Source organism: Moschus berezovskii, chromosome X, assembly GCF_049115385.1.
Source record: "Moschus berezovskii isolate FMDL1 chromosome X, NW_MosBer_1.0, whole genome shotgun sequence".
Classification (NCBI taxonomy): Eukaryota; Metazoa; Chordata; class Mammalia; order Artiodactyla; family Moschidae; genus Moschus; species Moschus berezovskii.
This window is the reverse complement of record NC_142488.1, coordinates 111678423-111702199: the sequence shown is the minus strand read 5'-3', so window position 1 is coordinate 111702199 and position 23777 is coordinate 111678423. Positions and strand designations below refer to the sequence as shown.

The following is a 23777-nucleotide window of genomic DNA, read 5'->3' as shown; positions in this document are numbered from 1 at the left end:
CTATAGTCCATAGGGTTGCAAAGAGTGGGACATGACTGAAGCGACTTAGCACACACACATAAATATATACACATACACACACACAATGGAATTTTAATCAGCCATAAAAAATGCAATATTGCCATTTGCAACATGAATAGATTTAAAGGTACAAACATCCAGTTATAAAATAAATAAGCCACAGTGATGTAACATACAGCATAAGGAATACAATCAATAATACTGTAATAACTTTGTATGGAAAGAGATAATTACTAGACTTACAGTGATCATTTCATAATGTATACAAATGTCAAATCACTATGTAATACACCTGAAATGAACATAATATTCTACTTTAACTGCATTTTTAAAAATTTTTGTAAAAAATTCAGTATCTGTGAAGCACAATAAAACAAGATATGCCTATACACTTTCCTTCCCTTTCTTGAAATCAGGAACATGATCTCGAAGGTGAACCACCTTCAACCATGTAGACAAGGACTATACCCTAGAAGATGGTGGGAAAATATGATGGAAGAAATCTAATTCCTTGAAAGACTGTGAAGAAAATCTACTCTGGCAGTCCTGATCCAGTCATCTTTGGACACATTAATGAAAATAAACTTATTTAAGTTGATGGAAATTTTTTTTCTTTGCTATAACTTAGTCTAATAAAAAGATCGTTCTATACACTAGAAAGAAGAAACTAGACACCTATCAAACTAAGCATATGTAATTGAGAGGTGATTTTTATCACACAGGATAGTATGGGCAGGAAGGGTATGATAACAGAAGGAAGATTGGATTGTAAGTACAGTTAGTTTATGTCAAAACTTGAATATGAACTGAAGTTCACCTGACTATAAACATCATAACCTGAAATTCTAAACAATGGTTCTCAAAATATACATCAAAATGACCTGTACCACTTGTTAAAGTACAGATGCTCAGCATTTATCTCCAACGATTCTGATACTAGAAATCTATTTTTAACAAGTACATTAGTTGATTCTCATCCACAACTGATTTAGAAAAGCAGCCTATGGCAATGTTTCTCTTTCTAGATCATCCAAGCTCTTAGGAAACTACAACTGTTGGATGGTTACTGGTCGCCCCAGGGAAGAAGAAAAGAAAATGCAGCAAGAATTTCATCTCTCCCACTGGCAACATTTGCTTTGCTTTTTTCCTCACAGGCCTGAAATTTGCCTAACAGTATAGGGCACCTTTCAGTATACAACAGCAGGAAACTCATCCACATCCTAACTATGTAGACCAAAACCCTTGGCTTTGCAGGTTTCTCCTGAGCAATTCACATTCTCTTCCCTAAAGACCACTCTGTCTTTCAAGATGAATAGGTAAAGGCAAGGCCTGGTTAAAAAATTTTAAAGGGCAATATTACTTCATTATTTTGCCAAAGCTCGTAGAAGTCCAGAAATCTAAATTTCAAATACTGCCAGCCCTATGTAACTTATTTTTACAAATTATATGGTGTTCACATTTGTAGAAAAAAGACATCAGCCGTGGGACCAAGTTTGATCTTTTGAAGAAGCCATGAGATCACATTTTGCAATTAACCCATATTTCTTCCTAGTTTATCTGGATTATTGTTAGTGATTTAATTAATGCCCTTTCAGAATTAAAGGGACAGATATGTGTTTATATATTTATGTTTATTAAATAATATGACCTAAACAACATCTATATTAACTTCAAACACTGTAGAATTCTGAACTCTAATGCAAATTTTGACACAACTTAGGCAAAATCGGGTCTTACAGAGCTCAATGCAAAGCAGCCTTTATTACTAGGTGCTATCGCCCAACACCAATCTTAAAAGGAAAGAGTTTGTGAAACTATAGGTAAATTTTTAAGCAGTAACTATGCAAAAGGAATGGATTGTGATGACTACTGATTAATGAAAGTAATCTACCATAACTGTAGGACATTTGGGGAACTTTTCGTATTATTTCACACTGCCCCTTTTTTTAAGTTTTTTTTTTGGGGGGGGGCGGGACATGGCAGGGCATATGGGATCTTAGCTCCCTGACCAGGGATTGAACTCAAGCCCCCTGCATTGGAAACATGGAGTCTTAACCACTGAACAACCAGGGAAGCCCCCCATCACTTTTCTGAATAGTGAGATCTCACTTTTGGAGCTACAGTAAGCCAAAGTCTCTCTATCCCAAAAGTCTTAAGGTTCTACCAAGCAATGAAGTATAATGAAAAGAACTCCCAAAAAGTTAGGCATTCCAAGTTCTGAGGAAGAAAATGCCTAGTTTGTGTGGGCACAGACAGTGTAGCTGGAACAGAATAATGAGAAGTAATGAGGGTTTAGATCATGGAGGGCTCTATATGGCTATTGGAATTACTTGGGTTTTTACTTAACATGATATAGAAGGTATTGCAAAAAGGGTTTGGACATGATCTATGAATTAACAGGATCACTCTCGACTGCTGTATTGAAAACAGACTGAAAGATATTAATAGCAATGCTGGAAGCAGGGAGATTAGTTATGAGGATATTGCAATAATCATGGTGAGGGATCCTTAAAGCTCGAACTAAGGAGGAAGCAAGAGAGTTGAAGAGAGATTAGGTTTTCATATTCATCTCATCACCAAATTCTGTACCACTTGTGCTATACTTTATCACTCAGTCGTGTCTGACTCTGTGCAACCTCATAGAATGTAGCCCACTAGGCTCCTCTGTCCATGGGGATTCTCCAGGCAAGAATACAGGAGTGGGTTGCCATGCCCTCTCAGGATGTTTCCAACCCAGGAATCGAACCCAGGTCTCCTGCATTGCAGGCGGATTCTTCACCGTCTGAGCCATTTATGAAAAGCCAAATGGCATAACCAAGGACACTTTCACAATAACCTTCATCTTCCAATACAAAAAGCCATACCACCCCTTAAATGCTTGATGTTTTATTCTAAATATTATATTATATTCTAAATATTATAAAATCTTAGTTCTCCCTCAAACATCCATTAAGCATTTCCTAATTAAATAGTACATCAATGAACCACTGTCTAAATATTAATAGCACATTTGTTAGCTAACAGAAATTCAGGCAGGAAGTCAGAGGATTCAAGATTTTTGTTAAACTGCTATGGGATGAATACTGAAAGCTCAGCCAGGGCTATCTCTGGGTTAAGGAAAAGGTGAATGAAAGGAAGAAGCACTAGTATGCAATTACTGTTGGTTTTCTTTAAATATCCAGCACACTTGTATCTTCATTATCTCACTAAGTCAATTATGGGCCATAGATTTTCATCACTACAGCAACCATAGTGAAGCGTAACCTGCCATATATTGGTCTAATCCTAGACTACAAGTCAATATCAGGGAACTATAAGAAATGGTGGGCTTCCCATGTGGCGCAGTGGTAAATAATCCACCTTCCAATGGAGGAGACAGAAAAGACCTGAGTTGGATCCCTGGGTCGAGAAGATCCCCTGGGGTAGGAAATGGCAACCCACTCCAGTATTTTGGAAAACCCCATGGACAGAGGAGCCTGGTGGGCTACAATCCAGGAAATCACAAAGAGTTAGACATGACTGAGGGACTAAGGTCACACAGACACACACATCAGAAATTTTCTTAATGCGAGAAACTAATTCAGATAATCTAATTCAGCTGATCTCTTCCAGGAACACTAACACAAGCTGCTCTGTTAGATTGTTTGGAGGAGAAGAAAGAGAAAGAAAAGGAATGAGGAAATGCTTCTCTTCTGATGTTAGCTAAATAATCCTTGTTTGGGATAACTGGAAAAGAAATCAAACTACACATCACAAACCAGTACTAAAAATATTTTTTAAAAAGGTCAAAAAGTTAACCACCAGTGGTTCCATGTGGCTTGAAAGCATACTGTGTTTGGCTGAAATAGAAACTTAAAATTCAGGAGATGTCACATTTAAAACAAGATCATTAGGGGACTTCCCTAGTGTTCCAGTGGCTAAGACTCCATGCTGCTAATGAAGGGGGCCTGGGTTCCATCCCTAGTTAGGGAACTAAATCCCATGTACCACAACTAAGACCCGATACAGCCAAATAAATAATTAAAATAATAAGGTCATTAACATCTTCCGTAATACTAGAAGACTGAACTGTATAGGCTAAATTCCCACAGGACCAAAAAATGAAGAGACATTAGTCAATCCCCAGCCCTCAAGTTGTATAGAAAAGCAGCAGACCTATCTCAAATTCACAGGAAAAGTCAGGGATCTTGGTTTCAGTCACGGCTTCCCAATTAAATAGCACCACCTGTGGAAAACCAGTTACCCGCTCTGGGTCTCGGCTTCCCCAAACTAAAAAAAAAAAAAAAAAGGCTTGGACAAAAAACATCACCACCACCACCACCTCACTGCCACCTATTCTATATTACCAAAAATGTTAAGAGACTGCACGGAGCCTATTATACAGAGTGAAGTAAGCCAGAAAGAAAAACACCAATACAGCATACTAACGCATATATATGGAATTTAGAAAGATGCAAATGATAACCCTGTATATGAGACAGCAAAAGAGACACAGATGTATAGAACAGTCTTTGGGACTCTGTGGGAGAGGGTGAGGGTGGGATGATTTGGGAGAATGGCATTGAAACACGTATGTTGTCATATGTGAAATTAATCACTAGTTCAGGGTCAATGCATGTTATAGGATGCTCGGGGCTGGCATGCAGGGATGACCCAGAGGGAGGATAAAGGGAGGAGGGAGGTGGGAGGGGGGTTCAGGAGGGGGAACTTATGTAAACCCGGGGCGAATTCATGTCAATGTATGGCAAAACCAACCAATATAATATTGTAAAATAATTTGCCTCCAATAAAAAATTAATTAATTAAAAAAAATAAAAAATAAAAATTAAAAAAAAAGAGACTGCACGGAAAAACAACCCGGGAGAGGAAAAGGAATACTCAATAAACAGAACTGGGTGTTTAGGGAAAAAGAGAAAGAAAAAAGCCTACCAAAATCCAAACTTCATAACTTCAGAGGAATAAGGGCATACATGGTAAAATCACCAGGAAAATAGGAAGGAAATATCTGGAAAAGGCAACGGCAACCCACTCCAGTACTCTGGCCTGGAAAATCCCATGGATGGAGGGAGCCTGGTAGGCTACAGTCCATGGGGTTGCAGAGTCAGACTAGACTGAGTGACTTGATTGTTGTTGTTCTATAGCTTTGAATAGCTTATCAGATGGTAAATAATTTTTAAATTCAAAAGATATGAAAAAAACAGAAAAGGAAAACATTGGGAAACTTTCTACGTGAAAAAAGAAATTTAAGCAAACATAAGAAATGAAGTGTGAAAGTCGCTCAGTCATGTCTGACTCTTGCAACCCCATGGACAGTAGCCTGCCAGGCTCCACTGTCCATGGGATTCTCCAGGCAAGAATAATGGAGTGGGTTGCAATTTCCTTCTCCAGGGCATCTTCCCAACCCAGGTATCGAACCCAGGTCTCCTGCATTGCAGGCAGATCCTTTACCAACTGAGCAACAGGGGAGGCCCAAGCAAACATAACAGACAAATGCAAAATGAGAAAACCACAACAAAAAGAACAAAGCTTTATGTCCTACCCTCAACCTGATAGCATCTTCCTCTCTCAGTCCTCCACACAGGAAAGGCAGGGCTTAAATCTGACCCAGGAACCAGAGGGAAGCTGTGTAAGCGCCAGGACCTGATAACCACGTGACAGCGCTGCACCAAACCAGAGGCTTGTTGCTAAAAGCCTGAGTAACTACCCAACAGCAGCCACCTGAAAACTGAACCTGGGGTAGGAATGACCGAGGTTCTTACCTAATTTTGTAGATGAGAAAATGCAGGCCCAGAACAGCTAAATAAGATTGCAAAGTCATAACACCTGGTAAGTGTTAACGCCAGTTCTGGAACCCAGCTGGGGTTCTGCCTCAGCTGACCCATCTATGAAATGAAGACGTTGGATTAGACCCGTGGTTCTCCAAGGGCAGTACCCAGACCAGCAGCATGAATCTTCCACGAGAAGTCCTTGGCAATGCAAACTCTCAGGTCTCCCCAGATCCAGAATCCTGAACTCTGGGGTGGGGCCCAGCAATCTGTGGTCCCACAAGCCCTCTAGGTGCTTCCTCTGTGCACCGAAGTTTGGAAAGCCGCTGGATTCCAGGATGTCTAAGGTCCCTTCTAGACATTTTCCTGAATGTCTGAGCATTGACCTCCAGGCCATTTGGCACAGAATCACACTATGCTTGACCTAGGACCAAAGAGTGGTATACAAAGGAAAAGTCGGATTGCAGTTTGTAACAGTCGGAATCAACGCCCCTCCCCCTTGGTGGAATTTACAACTATTGTATGCTAAAACCTACCTGTCTGGATTCACTTGCACATGGCATGCTGGTACTCCTAAACCAGGCCTTCGTCCTGGGGTCTGCTTAGAGAGAGGACTGATGAGCCCCTCTTCCAAAAAAGCCAAGTGGAGGGGGGGCAGGGGGAGGGGCAAGGAAGAGATGGCCTGTCAATCACCTTTTGGCAGCAAATTCTCTTAGGCTTAGAGGCCCCCAGGACCAGTTGGAGAAACATGCTGGAGGGAACAGCAGGGGCCAACCTTCCCTGAACCTGGCTGCTCTCTTTCGACTTGCCCTGACCTTGGTCAGATTTCAATTCCAGCTCAAGGCCAGCTGACATGGAGGGAATCTCCTAGCCTGACAGTGCAGTCCTGCCCTGTGTTGAGACCACCAGACTTTCCATTCTGGGAAGGGGACCTGCTCCTCGGCCATCCTTGCCTAATCCTGGTCACCCAGCAGGGGTGGCTGTTGCCTAGGCCAAAGCCCAGCACCCTCCCTGGCAGCCCCCTGGCCCCGCAGCCCCCTCACCCCAGCAGCCCCCTGGTTCCACACCCCCCTGGCCCCAGCAGCACCACTGAGGCCACCTTCACTGTTTGCTCTCACCTCTGCCCCCACTTCCCAGCCAGAGCTATTGAGGAGCTTTTATGTTTGATGAAAGTGACATAAAACCAGCTCCACTGGCCCAACCAGAATCTGTGCTGTGAAGGATGGAAGGGGAAAAGGGGAAGGTGGCAGTCGTGTCCAAGGGAGGGTTGAAGACTTTAACCATTTACCTTGATTTGGGGGAGGCAGCTCTTGAAGGTCAGAGGAGAGATCCCACCTTAAGGGGCCAGAAAGATAGACTACCATGCCTCGGGCTCCCCACCCACACCCTCCTGGGCTCCTGTCTTAATGAGGCGATGGGGGACTCTTGAGAAACTTGGCCTCACAGCTTACCAGAGAAAATAAAGGCCCTGAGGTAGGAAAAGACCCTCAAGCTGTGCTCAGGAGGCTCTGTTTTCTGTCAGAGTCTGTGGCATGGAGACTGGAGTGTGCCACGATTGAGGGGGCCACCATGCTGTTGAGAACAGGAAGGAAGAAAAAACTGTTGAGGGGAGGCAAATTCCTCAGGATTCCCAAGAAAGATGTGGTGCTTCACTTGTAGCATGTGTAAACTGTTTTCAGGACTTGATTAATATCATTAAGCAACTTAATGCCTTCAGAAAATTCCAGTTAGAACAGGCAAAAACAAAATCTAAACATCATAAAGTCATTAATGATACTGAAAGAAAGTATGCCTCTATCAACCTGTATGATAAGAGGTACAAAATCATCTTATGAGCTTACAAATGATGAAAATAAATGGAAACCAGGTATTGCAGAGGCAGTTGTTGAGGAAATTAAAAATACAAAACTTGAGGAAAAGTCTGAAGGTAAAAGCCACCCTGAAAGAATTCTTTATCTTGGCATGAAAGTTTTGAAGAATGCAGAATCGCTCAGAAATGGAATTCAGAAAGTTGATGAGCCTATTTTAGAGCACCTGAAATACTTGTTTGCAAGTTCTCAGATGCTGGAGAGCCTACGAATTTCACAGTTGAATTTCTCTGAATCCAGTGACTATTTCTCAAATGAGGTGTTGACTAAAACATATCTAATAAAGTCATACCTGGATGATTTTGATCCTTCTTTTCTCATGGACCACAAGTTATAAGCTGCATTGGGTGCTAAATACATTGCAAGAAAAACGTCACTCAGAATGCATTAAGGAACAAGATAGCAGAGGAAATGGAACTTCAAGAATAGGGTACAAAAAAACTTTCAAGGACTCATACTTCAGCTACTTTTGTACTCTGGAAATTCCTAAATTTAGAATACAAAGTGGGGTTGGTACAGGTAAAATTCCTGAAGATCAATTGCAGTTCTTCTTTCATGAGTGTACAAGATCAGTATTATACTCAACAGGACAAGACACATAGAATGATGACTGACACAGGTGAAGAATCAAGAGAGAAGAAGCAAAGCAAGAGGAAGAAAATGATTAACCAGAAGTGGAAGAAGAACCCTAAAATAAACACGACTTTGTTGAGTGCGAGCTGCAGTGAGCCAAGGGCGTTATATATCATTAGAGAATAGCTTAAACATACTCTGCACTGCTTATCGGAGAAGGCACTGGCAAGCCACTCCAGTACTCTTGCCTAGAAAATCCCATGGACAGAGGAGCCTGGTGGGCTGCAGTCCGTGGGGTCGCTACGAGTCAGACATGACTGAGCGACTTCACTTTCCCTTTTCACTTTCACACATTGGAGAAGGAAATGGCAACCCACTCCAGTATTCTTGCCTGGAGAATCCCGGGGACGGGGGAGCCTGGTGGGCTGCCGTCTATGGGGTTGCACAGAGTCGGACACGACTGAAGTGACTTAGCAGCAGTAGCAGCAACAGCACTGCTTATAGCTTCTTTTTTAAAAAAAATTTTTCTAGGTAGCTCAATAAGCAGCTTTTAAAAGGTTTTAAAACCAGTGCTTTCTTAGAATTTTAATGGTCTCCACTTTTCTGTCAGATACATAATTTACTGCATCCTTGAACATCCATAGTTTGGTTCTCGTGAAGTACTTTTGTCACAGGTATACGCCTACAGCTGTAAAATATCAGAATCCTTAATGGAAACTAAGAGTGGGTTAGAAAGCCTTCCTTAGAATCCAATTGAAGTAGTTTTCAAATTAGCATACATGACTTGCGCTTTCATCATTGTGCAGTGGAAATGTAGTCTCTTGTACTCACTAGTACACAATGCACTTTTAACCTAACCATGTGCATGGTTAAGGGTTCCAGTAAAGCCACCTTCAGTAACTGTCAGCTTATTTGAGGATTTTTGCATTGATGGTTAAATTAAAAGAAATTTAGAGACAAGTGATTCATCCCTGGGGTGTTAATAAAGTCTTGTTTTCATTTTATAATTAGCAGAGCAGTGTTTGTAGCACTCTACTAAAGGAGATCAGTCCTGGGTGTTCATTGGAGGGACTGATACTAAAGCTGAAACTCCAATACGTTGGCCACCTCACGCGACAAGTTGACTCTCTGGAAAAGACTGATGCTGGGAGGGATTGGGGGCGGGAGAAGACGGGGACGACAGAGGATGAGATGGCTGGACGGCATCACCGACTCGATGGACATGAGTTTGAGTGAACTCCGGGAGTTGGTGATGGACAGGGAGGCCTGGCGTGCTGTGATTCATGGGGTCGCAAAGAGTCAGACACAACTGAGCGACTGAACTGACTGACTGAATGACCTTTTCACCTTTGGTAAACATATCAGATTATTTTGTTGAAAGAAGTCTAAAATATCAAGGGGCAAAAGATGTTCTAGAGCTGTGTTCCCCCATGTTTTTGGCGACAGGGACAAGTTTCAAGGAAGACAATTTTTCCATGGACCAGGGAGGAGGGGGATGGTTTCAGGATGATCCAAATGCATTGCATTTATTGTGCACTTTATTTCTATTATTATTACATCAGCTCCACCTCAGATCATGAGGCACTAGATCCCGGAGGTTAGGGATGCCTGCTCTAGAGTCAGTCAGTCAGTTCAGTCACTCAGTCGTATCCGACTCTTTGCGACCCCATGGACTGCAGCACGCCAGGCTTCCCTTTCCATCACCAACTCCCGGAGCTTGCTCAAACTCATGTCCATCAAGTCAGTGATGCCATCCAACCATCTCATCCTCTGTCTCATGTTCTAGAGTAGTGGTTTGCAAAGTGAGGCTCCCAATGTAATGGTCTAGGAGGTCACATAGTGCAGGTGAACCCAGCCCTGCACCTTGTCTAAGACAACAGAGGAAGAGGCTCACCTCCATCTAAGGTAAGACCAAGCTTAATTCACTGGCTCGAAAGTGTTGCGGGTAAATTGACTAGGACAGCAAGGGCTCATCTGGAGAGGAGACTAGAACTCCTTGGAGCTTCAGTCACATACCCCTCTGAGGATAATGAATTCATGGAGGTAGTAGGGAAAAGTGTAAGACAAAAACTAATGACAGAAGAATATAGATATTGTGATGCCATTTATATAAAATTTTAAAACATGCCAAAAATGCTATGTACTTTGGGACATAAATATAGATTTTACAACCTCTTGCCAACATCTGCTGGATCATGGATAAAGCAAGAGAGTTCCAGAAAAACATCTATTTATGCTTCATTGACTCTGCCAAAGCCTTTGACTGTGTCGATCACAATAAACTGTGGAAAATTCTGAAAGAGATGGGAATACCAGACCACCTGACCTGCCTCTTGAGAAACCTGTATGCAGGTCTGGAAGCAACAGTTAGAACTGGACATGGAACAACAGACTGGTTCCAAATAGGAAAAGGAGTACGTCAAGGCTGTATATTGTCACCCTGCTTATTTAACTTATATGCAGAGTACATCATGAGGAACGCTGGGCTGGAAGAAGCACAAGCTGGAATCAAGTTTGCTGGGAGAAATATCAATAACCTCAGATATGCAGATGATACCACCCTTATGGCAGAAAGTGAATAGGAACTAAAGAGCCTCTTGATGAAAGTGAAAGAGAAGAGTGAAAAGGTTGGCTTGAAGCTCAACATTCAAAAAAAAAAAAAGATCATGGCATCTGGTCCCATCACTTCATGGGAAATAGATGGGGAAACAGTGGAAGCAGTCTCAGACTTTATTTTGGGGGGCTCCAAAATCACTGTGGATGCTGATTGCAGCCATGAAATTAAAAGACACTTACTCCTTGGAAGGAAAGTTATGACCCACCTAGATAGTATATTAAAAAGCAGAGACATTACTTTGCCAACCAAGGTCCGTCTAGTCAAGGCTATGGTTTTTCCAGTGGTCATGTATGGATGTGAGAGTTGGACTGTGAAGAAAGCTGATCGCCGAAGAATTGATGCTTTTGAACTGTGGTGCTGGAGAAGACTCTTGAGAGTCCCTTGGACTGCAAGGAGATCCAACCAGTCCATCCTAAAGGAGATCAGTCCTGGGTGTTCACTGGAAGGACTGATGCTAAAGCTGAAACTCCAATACTTTGGCCACCTCATGCGACGAGTTGACTCACTGGAAAAGACTCTGATCCTGGGAGGGATTGGGGGCAGGAGGAGAAGGGGATAACAGAGAATGAGATGGCTGGATGGCATCACCGACTCGATGGACATGAGTTTGAATGAACTCCGGGAGTTGGTGATGGACAGGGAGGCCTGGCGTGCTGTGATTCATGGGATCACAAAGAGTCAGACACGACTGAGCGACTGAACTGAACTGAACTTCATTTCCCATAAATGTAGGCAAAGTACACAGGAATGAAACACCAAACTCATGACACCAGTTACTATTTAAGGAAAGGATGTGCAGACCTCCAACTCCATTTCTATTGTTTTATTTCTTAAACTCAGCAGAGATTACCTGGGCCCCAAGGAGGTTTCTATTAGTGCTCATACTAATATTGCTATAGTCTTATGTGTGACTTTAAGTAGTAAATGGGCCTAATCTCTAGAATCGGGGTAAGAAAGTGGGTGAAAAGTAGTTAATCAGAGAAAGGGAGTTTGGGGGGAAGGCCTTGTTCTAAAATCAGTTAAAGTTACTTAGATATCCATTCAGGATGACATTAACAGACTTCTTCTCTGGTAAGCTACAATAGCATACTTCACAAGCAGCCTCCCTACATCTCATCTCAAGACCCTCACTGTGTGGAACCCCAAAGAATCTTCTTCACCTTTCTGTCTTAAAGTACTAAATACCTCCAGAGACAAGTTGACCTGAGGCAAAGCTATGAAAGTGGAACAAGACTTGCATCCCTAGATCCTTTACCTCTTTTTTCAGCGACATCCTGTTAACTCTCAAGCAGTGGCCCCTGCTGTCCTTCTCGATTTCACCATTATCCCCAAGCTCCTAGAATCGGGTCACTGTCACTCCCCATATAGGCCTCCTTTCCCGGGGAGCACCCCAGGCCCCCAGATCTTTTTGTCATTCCTCTACTCATGTGCTCTCAAAATTCCTGTCCTAATTCCTCGAGACCATGCCTTAATGTAATACCTGGCTAATGATATAAAAGTATTTTCAGTAGGATGTGATACCATGTTAACATACTTGTCTCTGAAAGGTCGTATGAAATGATGCTAAGATAGGCAATTTCAGACCCTGTGGCAGTGTAGGGGAAGAAAATTTTAGAAGATTTTTAACTTACATTATGTAAAGAGACAGCAATTTAATGTGTAACCTCTCTGACCTCCAAAAGTTGAAATTTAGAATGAGCTAACCACAAAGAAAACAAATATTAACACTGATGCAATTCTCTGCCATCTTATATATACTTTTAATGGCCAAATTAAAAGACTTTTTTTTCTATGAACTTGTCCCCCTCAATCTAAAGATACTTATGTGTGTGTGTTAGTCACTCAATCATGTCTGACTCTGCAACCTCATGGACTGTAGCCCACCAGGCTCCTCGATCCATGGGATTCTCCCGGCAAGAATACTGGAGTGGGTTGCCATTTCCTCCTCCAGGGGATCTTCCCAAGCCAGCGATTGAACTTGGGTCTCCGGCATTGCAGGCATATTTTTCACCATCCCTCTGGCAATATGAGATGTACTGGTATATAGAGAAATTACCCAAACTTTACCGACATTCAACGCTCAACTTTAATCTCACCCACTGGGGGCTCTCCGAATTCATAAATGTGATCCTACACATAGTAGCATTTAACTTTGTAACTTGTACAATTAACCAATATAGAGGAAGCAAGTTGTGTATAGTCATTTAAACAAATGTTTAAGGGGCCTCCTTGGTGGCTCAGGGGTAAATAATCCGCTTGCCAATGCAGGGGATGTGGGTTCAATTACTGGTCCAGGAAACCTGTGTTCTAGAGTCCAGGAACCACTACTGAGCCCACATGCCTAGAGCCATGCTCCACAACAAGAGATGTCACCACAATGAGAAGCCTGCACCCTGCAACTAGACAGTAGACCCTGCTTGCTGCAACTACAGAAAAACCCGTGCAGCAATGAAGACCCAGTGCAGGCATAAATAAATAAATCTTTCAGATAAATAAATGTCGGAGTGTTTACTCTGTTCCAGATATCATTCTAGGTGTTTGGGGGACAGAGAGAAGAAAACAGACAATAAGCCCTGTGTTTGTGGCACTTAACTCTTGGTGGTGGTCGGGGAGGCTGGGGAGTGAGGATAGGAGTAATAAAAACAAAGATAAAATTTATTAAATGGGAAAAGTTCAAAGCTATGAAGGAAATAGAAAGGGTGGTAATATAAGAGTGTTTGGTGGTGGCAGTGGGTGACAAGTTGTAGTCAGGGATGATCCCCTCTGAGTGTTCTTTGACTAAAACCTGAATTCCATACCCGTGGCAGATTCATGTCAATGTATGGCAAAACCAATACAATATTGTAAAGTAATTAGCCTCTAGTTAAAATAAATAAATTTTTAAAAAATTTTTTTAAAAAACCCCTGAATTCCAAGGAGGAGGCAGCCAATGAACAATTTGGGAGGAAGATTCCCATGAAAATTACTAACAACATAAAAGTCGGGGAGGGGGCATTTCTTCTGTACAGAAGACAAGCATTTACTGATTGAAGGTGGACAAGAGGACCAAATTTAAATCCTGCTTCCTCTGAATAAAAGGCATGCTTAGAAGATTAGGAGACCAGAACAAACCTCACTAATAACCCTTAATTCTGATAACGCTCATTGTATATTATCATGTTAAATTTCACAAAAACCCTGTGGTAATTATTCTCTTTGTTAAGATGAAACTAAGGACCATACAGACGGAGAAGGCACTGGCGACCCACTCCAGTACTCTTGCCTGGAAACTCCCATGGACAGAGGAGCCTGATAGGCTGCAGTCCATGAGGTCGCAAAGAGTCGGACACGACTGAGCGACTTCACTTTCACTTTTCACTTTCATGCATTGGAGAAGGAAATAGCAACCCACTCCAGTGTTCTTGCTTGGAGAATCCCAGGGATGGGGGAGCCTGGTGGGCTGCCATCTGTGGGGTCGCACAGAGTCGGACACGACTGACGTGACTTAGCAGCAGCAGCAGCAAGGACCATACGGAAAGTTTATCCTAAGCCACACAGCTTTTAACAACAAAGGGACAGAAAACTTAACATGGTCAAGAATATCTCTTTGCAATCAACAGCCAACTTCCTATTATTTAAGGGTTGGAGACCAGGATTCTCTAATCAAAGAGAAGAATTAACAATCATACTTTCTTGCCAACTCAGAAAAATGAAACTGAACTATTTACTAAAATACCAGAGTGATCATTTCTAGATAGTGAGATTAAGGGTGATTTTTATTTTCTTAATCCAGGCTCTGTTCCTTACGGGCTATGTATCCTTGAGAATGTTGCTAAACATCTCTATATTTTGGTTTCCTTATTTTCAAAAGATGGATAATAACAGTACTCACATCATAAGGCTGTTGCAAGGAGTAAATAAAATAATCTATGTGTTTAAAATAGTGCCCAACCTATAAGTACTTAATAAATGCTAATAATTATCATTCAGTTCAGTTGCTCAGTCGTGTCCAACTCTTTGCCTCAATATAATTTTAATTTGAATTGTTTGAGCATATGTCCATATGTTCAAAAGCCATTTGTCCATATGTTTAAAAACCACTTGTATTTATCTATGATTTATCTACACATGTCTTTTGCTTATATTTCTATTATCATCTTGTTCATTTGTATGGGCAAGATATGTGTGATTTTTTGATTCCCTCTTTAGTCTTATGTGTTTTATTAATCTGTTGTACAAAGAATATGTATTATTTTTATAAAGAAGAAAAGTGTGGGATACTAAAACTTGAAAGAAAGACCTTGGAGGACCTTAGCAGAACTTTTGACTCAACTCAGTCCTAAATGCACCTAAACTCTTCTGCTAACTCTACCACCATCTCAATGGTTTTTGGCTTTGGAAGCCAACCTCCTTTTCAGGGCAAAGGGCAAACTCTTTACTGGAGCTTTCATGGCCCTATCTACTTTAAAGGCCCATCTGCCACTCTGCTCCACACTCCTGCCATTTTACTCCCTGGCTAGGTACACACCAACACATCTCTGCCACTGTTCATGCTCTGATTCCTTTACCTATAGTAACCTCCCTGCCCCCTGCCTTTTTACTGCCACTTGAACTCCTAGCTTCAGGACCCCCTGAAATGCCCCCTCTTGAGCACTTTCCCAGACACCAGCCCACTTTTCCCAGGCACCCCTTCATCTACCGGCCATAGCTAATCATCCACTCTCCCATGCTTCCTTAACACTTTGTGCTTATCTTTGTTATAGCACTTGACAGAGTGAGTCGTCATTGCCCAAGTATCTGTCTAACCCTTTAGATCATAAACCAGAACAAGCCATGGGTCTTAGATACCTGAGTCCTGAAGTCCTAACATAATTCCAAGTATATAGTAGGTGCTTACATGTGCTCAGTGAATGCTTAAATGACTAGGGTCTGGAGTGTTTGTCCTATAGCTTCAAGTGGACAGACTAGTTTTTCATGACCTGGAAAGACACTTGTATGATTTCTCTTGTTTTGTTTGCTTTGTTTGGTAACATGCTATCTCCTCTAAAGTGAACAGTGATGGTCTTGTTGAAAGTTCTGAAAAAAGAATGTACAGAGATAGGAGGAAGTAAAGAAAGTATTAATACTCTGGTTTCATGGGTTGGGCGACTTCCCTGGTGGCTCAGATGGTAAAAAATAGGAGACCCGGATTCGATCCCTGTGTGGGGAAGATCCCCTGGAGAAGGGAATGGCAACCCACTCCAGTAGTCTTGCCTTGAAAATCCCATAGACAGAGGAGCCTGGTGGGCTACAGTCCATGGGGTCACAACTTCTATAGGGGGAAATAAACCTGTCTACCTGGGAGTATGTGCTTCTCTGCTAAAGAAGAATGGAGGCAGTCCTGTCACAGCATGGGATAGGAAATGGGAGTGCCCTAATTAAGCACCTTCCTCACCCCAGGACCTCCATCACATCACCCAGGTCTGCCCTCTGGCCAGAAACAACATCTGCCTCCTTTTCCTACCCCTCAGTTCAGTTCAGTCACTCACTTGTGTCTGACTTTTTGCAACCCCATGGACTGCAGCACACCAGGCTTCCCTGTCCATCACCAACTCCTGGAGTTTACTCAAACTCATGTCCATTGAGTCGGTGATGCCATCCAACCATCTCATCCTCTGTCATCCCTGTCATCACCTCCTGCCCTCAATCTTTCCCTGCATCAGGGTCTTTTCAGATAAGTCAGTTCTTCACATCAAGTGGCCAAAGTGTTGGAGTTTCAGCTTCAACATCAGTCCTTCCAATGAATATTCAAGACTTTTTTCCTTTAGGATGGACTGGTTTGATCTCCTTGCAGTCCAAGGGACTCTCAAGAGTCTTTTCCAATACCAAGGTTCAAAAGCATCAATTCTTTGGTTCTCAGCTTTCCTTATGGTCCAACTCTCACATCCATACGTGACTACTGGAAAAATCATAGCTTTGACTAGACAGACCTTCCTATCCCTAAAGTGAAAGTGAAGTCATGTCCAACTCTGCAACCCCATGGGCTGTAGCCTACTAGGCTCCTCTGTCCATGGAATTTTCTAGGCAAGAGTACTGGAGTGCGTTACCATTCCCTGGATCTTCCCAACCCAGGGATCTAACCCAGGTCTCCCACACTGCAGACGGACACTTTACCATCTGAGCCACCAGGGAAGGCCGCAGGCTTTTTTTTACAGCCAGGGACCCACTGGGGTTTACAAGCGCATTTTAACAAGGGCCACACAGAGACAACATCCTGTCTTTATTGTTCTTAGTTCGAGCCTGTTGCCCATCTTTTGGGTCCAACACCTCCCTCCTCTGAGAAGCCTTTTCTGAGAAAAAACTTTCAATGCCTTTTGACTCACTTGAGTTCATGCATTACAGTGTAAAGATGGAAATGTTTTACACCGTCAGTGTCCTCCAGCCAAAGATCACTAAAACATGCCTGTGGTTGAGTCAGTTCAGTTTACTATTTATTAAGGGAGAACACACATCATGGGGGAACCATGTGATGTCTTAACAAGTATCAGAAAGAACTTGTTACAGAGGCTGGGGTTTGGTTGAGTTATTTGGAGAAGTTTTTCCTTCAAGGAAACAGGAGTTTGCCCTAAATTAGATGTCTTTAGGTAGCTGAGGCAATTCTCTGATTAGTATCTGAGTAAATCTTACCTGTAGGGAGAGGAGACTAGAACCAGGATAAAGATGTAATTGGTAAAGAAGTTGTAGACATTCATTTTAGCCAAGAGAGGTGGATGTTTAGTAATGTATGACCTTGGTTTTGGTCCTGTCTTGTCTCCTTTCAATATGGTCTCAGAGTGACCATGTCCAATGTTGATGTTCTATGACACTGTTCTTTGACAAGTCCAATAGGAAAGAAGATGGCCAAAGCTGACGTGTGAGGTATGTTTCAATTCCAGATTAAGGGTCAGGAGATTGGTCCTAGTCCTGGCTCTTCCACTAACTGGCATGACTTTAGGGAAGCAAGTTAGCAGCTCTAAACCTTAGTTTCCCCATTTAAAAAAGAATGGTCTTAGATTCCATATCTAAAGGCCTTTCCAGCCCTGAAACTCTAGGAGAACGTGTGTTTCTCTTGCATCTCTTCTGTCTTTATAGAAAATGCTAAAGGGGACTTGGCCACACATCCTTATGTGTGTGCATGCTAAGTTGCTTCAGTTGTGTCCAACTCTGTGTGACCCTATGGACTATAGTCCCCCCAGGTTCCTCTGTCCATAGACTTCTCCAGGCAAAAATACTGGAATGGATTGCCATACCCTCCTCCACGGAATCTTCCCAACCCAGTGATCAAATCCGTCTCTTACATATCCTGCATTGACAGGCAGGTTCTTTACCACTAGCACCACCCCGGAAGCCCACACATCCTTATAGAGGGGAATTAATACATAACAAATGGTATTATAGGTGAGCTGTTTAAAAATCAACTGAGATTTTAATCTTAACACTGTGAGTCATTATTGATTCCAAATTAAGGAGTTAAATGTAAATATTCAGAAGATCTCCAAAAAGAAGAAAGTATAAAATTCATTTCTGGATGAGAAAAGATTTGCAAATTTATGATGTTAAAACCAAGAAAAAATTATTAGATTTTACAACATAAAAAACTACATACTTAGAAACATTAACCAACTTAGAAGGCAAAATCAAACTAAAAAAACATTTTCAACAAATGCTCAGTATCCTAAATATAATTCCATCTTGTTCCATCTACCTAACTCATATTTTGACTGAACAGCACCTATACAGATGATAAAACTGAGGACTAGAAATGATAAGTAACTGTTCCAAGATCACTTAGGGCAGCAAATGTTAAACCAACTCAGACTTCAGATTGGGATTCTGCCTCTTTTTTGCTGTCTTTATAATGAGAATTTTGGATTAGAGATTATTGACATTTCCTTCCAAATTTAAACCAATGATTTACAGCAATACCATGCTCCATTCCTGAGGTGAGACAGAGGAAAAATAAAAACACTGAAATTTGGTTGGATTAATGAAAGGAAAAAAAAAATCCCTCTTTACAATTATGAGACTTATTAGTATTTTTCCTAAATGTAACATCCAGATGTAATTTGCTATGTCTTTTTCAAAAAATATTTTTAGTGCTACAAATCTTTTTTTACAGAATGACTGTAAAAGCAGTTAATTTCTGTATAATTTTCAAAATTACACTTGAGGTCTGGACTAAGTGGATCTTGAGATCAATAAAAAGTCTGGGACTTTTGCCTCTGAAACATCCTAGGAAGATGGCCCTTTTAATGTCTGTCATGCTTAGCTCTTAGGAGATGACCTGATCCTTTGAAGAAACCTCTCTATTTTTATTCAGTCTTCAAAGGTTTAAGTGAATTTGTCTGGGTTCATCATACACCTTCTAGCTCCTAACTTCTTCAACACTTCAACATTCACTTCTGACTGCATTCATTTCAATTTGTCTACTCTTTTCCAACTACTGTTAACCAAGTTAAATCGTCCAAATTCTCTTTCTCTTCTCGGGAGGTTTTCAGTACTGCTAACATCTGAGATATACAACATTTTTATGACCCTGTCTCTATTCACATGAGCCATTACCAGGTGGAAATTCCCAGGTGGGAAATTTCTCACAGTTCACATGGCTCAGAATGCCTTCATAAATAATTTCCTGCACAATCACATAAAGGACATGAGCCTAGAAGACCTCAACACATGTTAGAACCCTAAGGCGTCAAAGAACAAGTAGGCAATTGTGAGCAGTTTGACAACCAAGGGCCTTGGCCGTTCATTGGACACAGAGCACGTCAATCCTTGTTTGTCAGCAAATGAGCCCAAAGCTCGTAACAAGGGGGCGCATGCCATTGTCTGCTCTTCTGGCCCCGCCCCTCAACTGTGGCCTGGCTCCCCTGCCTGAGGGCCGGCTTTCATGAGACGCTTCAGCCGTTGGCCTCCTACCCTCCCGGTCGTGGGGCCTCCTCTGTGGTCTCTTCAGTGACTGCCTCGTTCCATCTCACTGCCCTCAGCCTCCTCTCAGGGCAGCCACTTCGGGTGCCACCACCTGCGCCATTGCCATCGTCACCCGCCAGGCTGAGGTAACTGCCCACTGCCATGTCCACCACAGGGGATGGAGATCTGGCCTCTGGCGGGCAGGAAGGCCCAGCAGGTGCAGCGGGGGCGCAGGCCGGAGCCCACGAAGGTGTGGACCGCAACTCTGAGCCTCACAGGGGTGACACCATGCCTGAAGCTGAGGCGGGTGGAGTCATGGGGGCCTCAGGAGGCCCGAGGGAGGCGGCCCTGGAGGGCGGGAACGCCGAGGAGGACTCGGACATTGGGCCGGCTGAGGAGGGGGAGGAGGAGGAGCAGGCGGGGAGCAGGAACCGCATGGTGAATGCGCACCACTTCCCAATGACCCGCTTCCGCTTAACGTTCCTGGATCTGGTGCACTCGGTGATGAACCGTTTGTACTACAACAACCACATCCTCATCCGGCCCCAAGACAACCCCGTGTCGGTCCGGCGCCGGACCCGGCCGCGCGTGCCCGACCACGGGTCGGCCGCCGTGGCTGGGTTCTCAGAGGTCCAGGTGCCGTCGGATGGACCAGGGGAGGGGCCGGCAGAGAAAGCCCCGGTCCAGGAGGTGGAGCAGGCGGAGGAAGCCCAGGAGGCCGAGGAAGCCCAGGAGGCTGAGGAAGCTGAGGAGGCCTCTTTATGGGAGACGGCCGCTGAGGAGTCTGAGGAGTCCAGCTTGTGGGAGATGGCGCAGGGACCGGCAGCCCCTGAGGGTGAGCCTTCGAGGGGCGGGGGGGGGGGGAGTTGGGGGGGGGACGGGGACACTAGCATCTGCAGGCCGGGTCTGGGGACCAGGGATCCCGAGGAGGGGGCAGGTTCAGAGGAGGGCCTCCGAAGGGAGGCTGGGAGTCAGGGCCTACTTGAATCGAAGGTTAGAGGGGCCCAGTAGAAGCCCAACTCCATAACGACTTCTTTGGTTTGGGGGGAAAATAAGCTGCCCTCTACCAACCCTGGTAAGAGGCGTGAGATGATCGGTGCCAGTTATGAGCCCACAGGTGAAGGTTAGTGGAGGCAGGTGTTCGAGAGGGAGCTTGGGAGGACATGGAAGAGAACAAGCAAATGGCATACCTCATATTTGGTTCATGGCTTTTAAAAATGGCAAGATTCTTGGAAAGTTGATCCCAAAACATTATGAACTCATACAGGAGCACTTGGTCAAAATGAAATATTCAGGGGATTGAGGAACTAATGAGCTTCCCCATAGAATTTGTTATTGAGGCAAAACATATTTTGGCGAGAAAGTTCTGACCAAAACATCCAGAATGAATCAGACCCAGAGGATTCTGATCCTTGACCAGAAGTAATCAGTAGCACAGGGTGACAGATTTACTAGAAAAGAAGAAATAATGTCATTGTGAAAATGATCAAGTAGCAGCAAAGTGAGGGCCATGGAAGTGTTGTATCCGCCAGAAGGAAAAGTGACTCTTTTCTTTGTTGCTTTTGTCCTGCTTCTCCTAAGGGTAGAGTACTGAATATCTTGCTATTCCTTATGAGTTGGGATTTTTTTTCTGTGAATGTCTGGTCTCAAAGTCTATTATTATTCTCCAAAGAAACTCCTGAATGCCAGGATGAGAACTCCAAAGAAGAGGCTCAGGGCACCAAAAGTGAGGGGAAAGAAAAGAAGTATAACAGAAAACAAGAAGAACCAGAAAAGGATCTGGACCCAGCAAAGAACAGGCCCAGAAAGTCCAGGTATCTGTGTATAGCTTTGAAAATAACCCAGCTATTCCCAGGCATTTACCAGTTTTGTTTTTGCTTTTAATTCTTGGAGTAAATTAAGAAAACATTTGTTTAAAATTAGTTCAACAACTCAAATTTACCTAAAGTTTATAGAACATTCCTGCACCCAGTAATATAAAGAGCATGAAGTGAAATATACTCATTTGTTCTTATGAGGTCTTTTGTCCTGTATCTGTAAGACTACCAACAAGTTGTAAATGTATCAGTACCTAAGACCAGTATTTCTTTAGAAAACAGTGACTAGAAGCAGCAGCAGCTGGGTTGTGCACGTTTGGCCTTCATTTCTTGACCACAGAAGTGCAGTCTCCTACACTAAGAGAAGATGCCTTTTAGAATGTAACTACTTACAAATAGCAAAAAGTTCAGAATTTCAAGTAGGACCACATTTAGTGATTAATACTTAAACATTTGTTCGGTTGTAGATTTTTGTATCTTATGTGACAGTCAAAAGAAACAGTCATAGTATGGCTGTTGTTTATCACTGAGTTGGTAGTGAAGGTATATATCTTGTCTTTAATGGTTAACATTTTTTCCCTCATTTTCATAGTGGTGTGTTTCATAATAACAGTCTCTTTCTCATATGGTAGATATGGAAACCGAGGGTCTGGGAGGGTGAGTATCATCTGTGGAGTAAGCACAGGCTTTTAAGGTAGAAAGAGTGATTTAAGTCCCAGACTAGCCTCTCAAAGGAAGGAAAAAAAAACCGTTTATGGTCTTGGGCAAGAGGAAGACAAGGTTGGTAGGATCACATGACTGAAGCCATCAGGCTGTACATGCACCCAGTATCCAGGGTGCAGGTTACAAGAGGAAAATATATTTTTTTTTCTCTCCTTGTTGAGATACAACCCTCAGATGCAGCAGATATACATAAGACTGACTGTTTTCTTAGATTTGGAAAGTCTCTGGTGCTGGCTGATGCTGTATAATTGTTCATTTTCTCTCATTTCTTTATGCAGTTTGGAAGACTAGAAAGAAGAGAAAGAAGAAAGGATCCATTGTTCACTATTTTTAGATTTTTCAGAAGCCCATGGAAATGTTATTAACATTGATTTCATTCCAAAATTCATCACCCAAAAAGCAGCTGTCTAATAATATAATAAAAACTCCAGTATCTAATTGGCTTTTATCTTTTACAAATATATTTGACAGCATTTGTTCTAGTTAAAACTAAGTTTTAAAGTAGTAAACTGAAATGTAGATAGATTTATGTATATAAATAATCCTGATTTAAATCTATTTAAAAATGAGAAGCCGTTTTACATCATTGGAAGGCCTCACATTCCACCATTTGATAAGCCTGTTTTAAATTCTTTTATTGCAGCCCAAAATAAAATTTGTATTTAAAACAATTTTGTAAAGACAGAAATGGAGGTCAAGGCTTTAGATATGAACTTGTTTACTGTACTAGTCACTAGCCATGTGTGGCCACTGAGCATTCAATACAAATGTAAAAATTAATGTAAAGTCTCATTAATAACTAATTACATGTTGAAATGATAAACTAGTATTAAATATAGCATTAAAATTACTTTCTCCAGTTTCTTTTTACTTCTTTAAAAATTTATTTTTACATTTGGCAGCACTGGTCTTCATTGCTACCTGTAGGCTTTCTCTAGTTACGGTGCACAGGCTTCTCATTGAGGTGGCTTCTCTTGTGGAGCATGAGCTCTAGGGCAAATGGGCTTCAGGAGTTGCAGCACATGGGCTTAGTTGCCCCTCAGCATGTGGGATCTTCCTGTACCAGGGATTGAACCTGTGTCCCCTGCACTGCAAGGCGGATTCTTAACCATTGGACCACCAGGGATGCCCTCTTTTTACTTTAGATGTGGCTATTAGAGCATTAAAATTACACATGACTTGTGTTATATGTGTATTTCATAGTGCTGGGTGCTTTTGAAGGAAACCTGATAGATGGCCCAGCCTGGAGGCCAGATGGTGCTGCTGAGCCTGAGCCCAGACACTGATTTGGAGCACTGGTTCTCAGAGTTTGGTCCTTAAAATAGCATTATTAGCATCACCCATGAATTCTTAGGCTCCACCCAAGACCTGTGAATCAGAAGCTGGGAGTGGAGCCCAGCAGTCTGTGTTTTAACAAGCCCTCCAGGGGATTCTGATGCAACCAAGGTTTGAGAAGTGCTGGTTGAGAGCCACAGAGGGCGAAGTT

At 42.6% G+C, this 23777-nt stretch overlaps 1 protein-coding gene and 1 long non-coding RNA gene across 8 annotated transcripts in view; one reads left to right on the top strand and one right to left on the bottom strand.

Annotated features, from left to right (window-relative positions):
- The window catches only part of LOC129563799 (uncharacterized), a 519846-nt gene that overhangs the window by 393932 nt on the left and 102137 nt on the right, over positions 1-23777 (bottom strand). The gene's annotated exons all lie outside the window — the stretch shown is intronic.
- LOC129563998 (uncharacterized) lies at positions 19914-22261 on the top strand. Its single transcript, XM_088833978.1, has 3 exons — positions 19914-20586; positions 21424-21565; positions 22201-22261. Exons 1-3 carry the CDS (start codon positions 19914-19916, stop codon positions 22259-22261), a joined length of 876 nt encoding a protein of 291 aa, XP_088690104.1.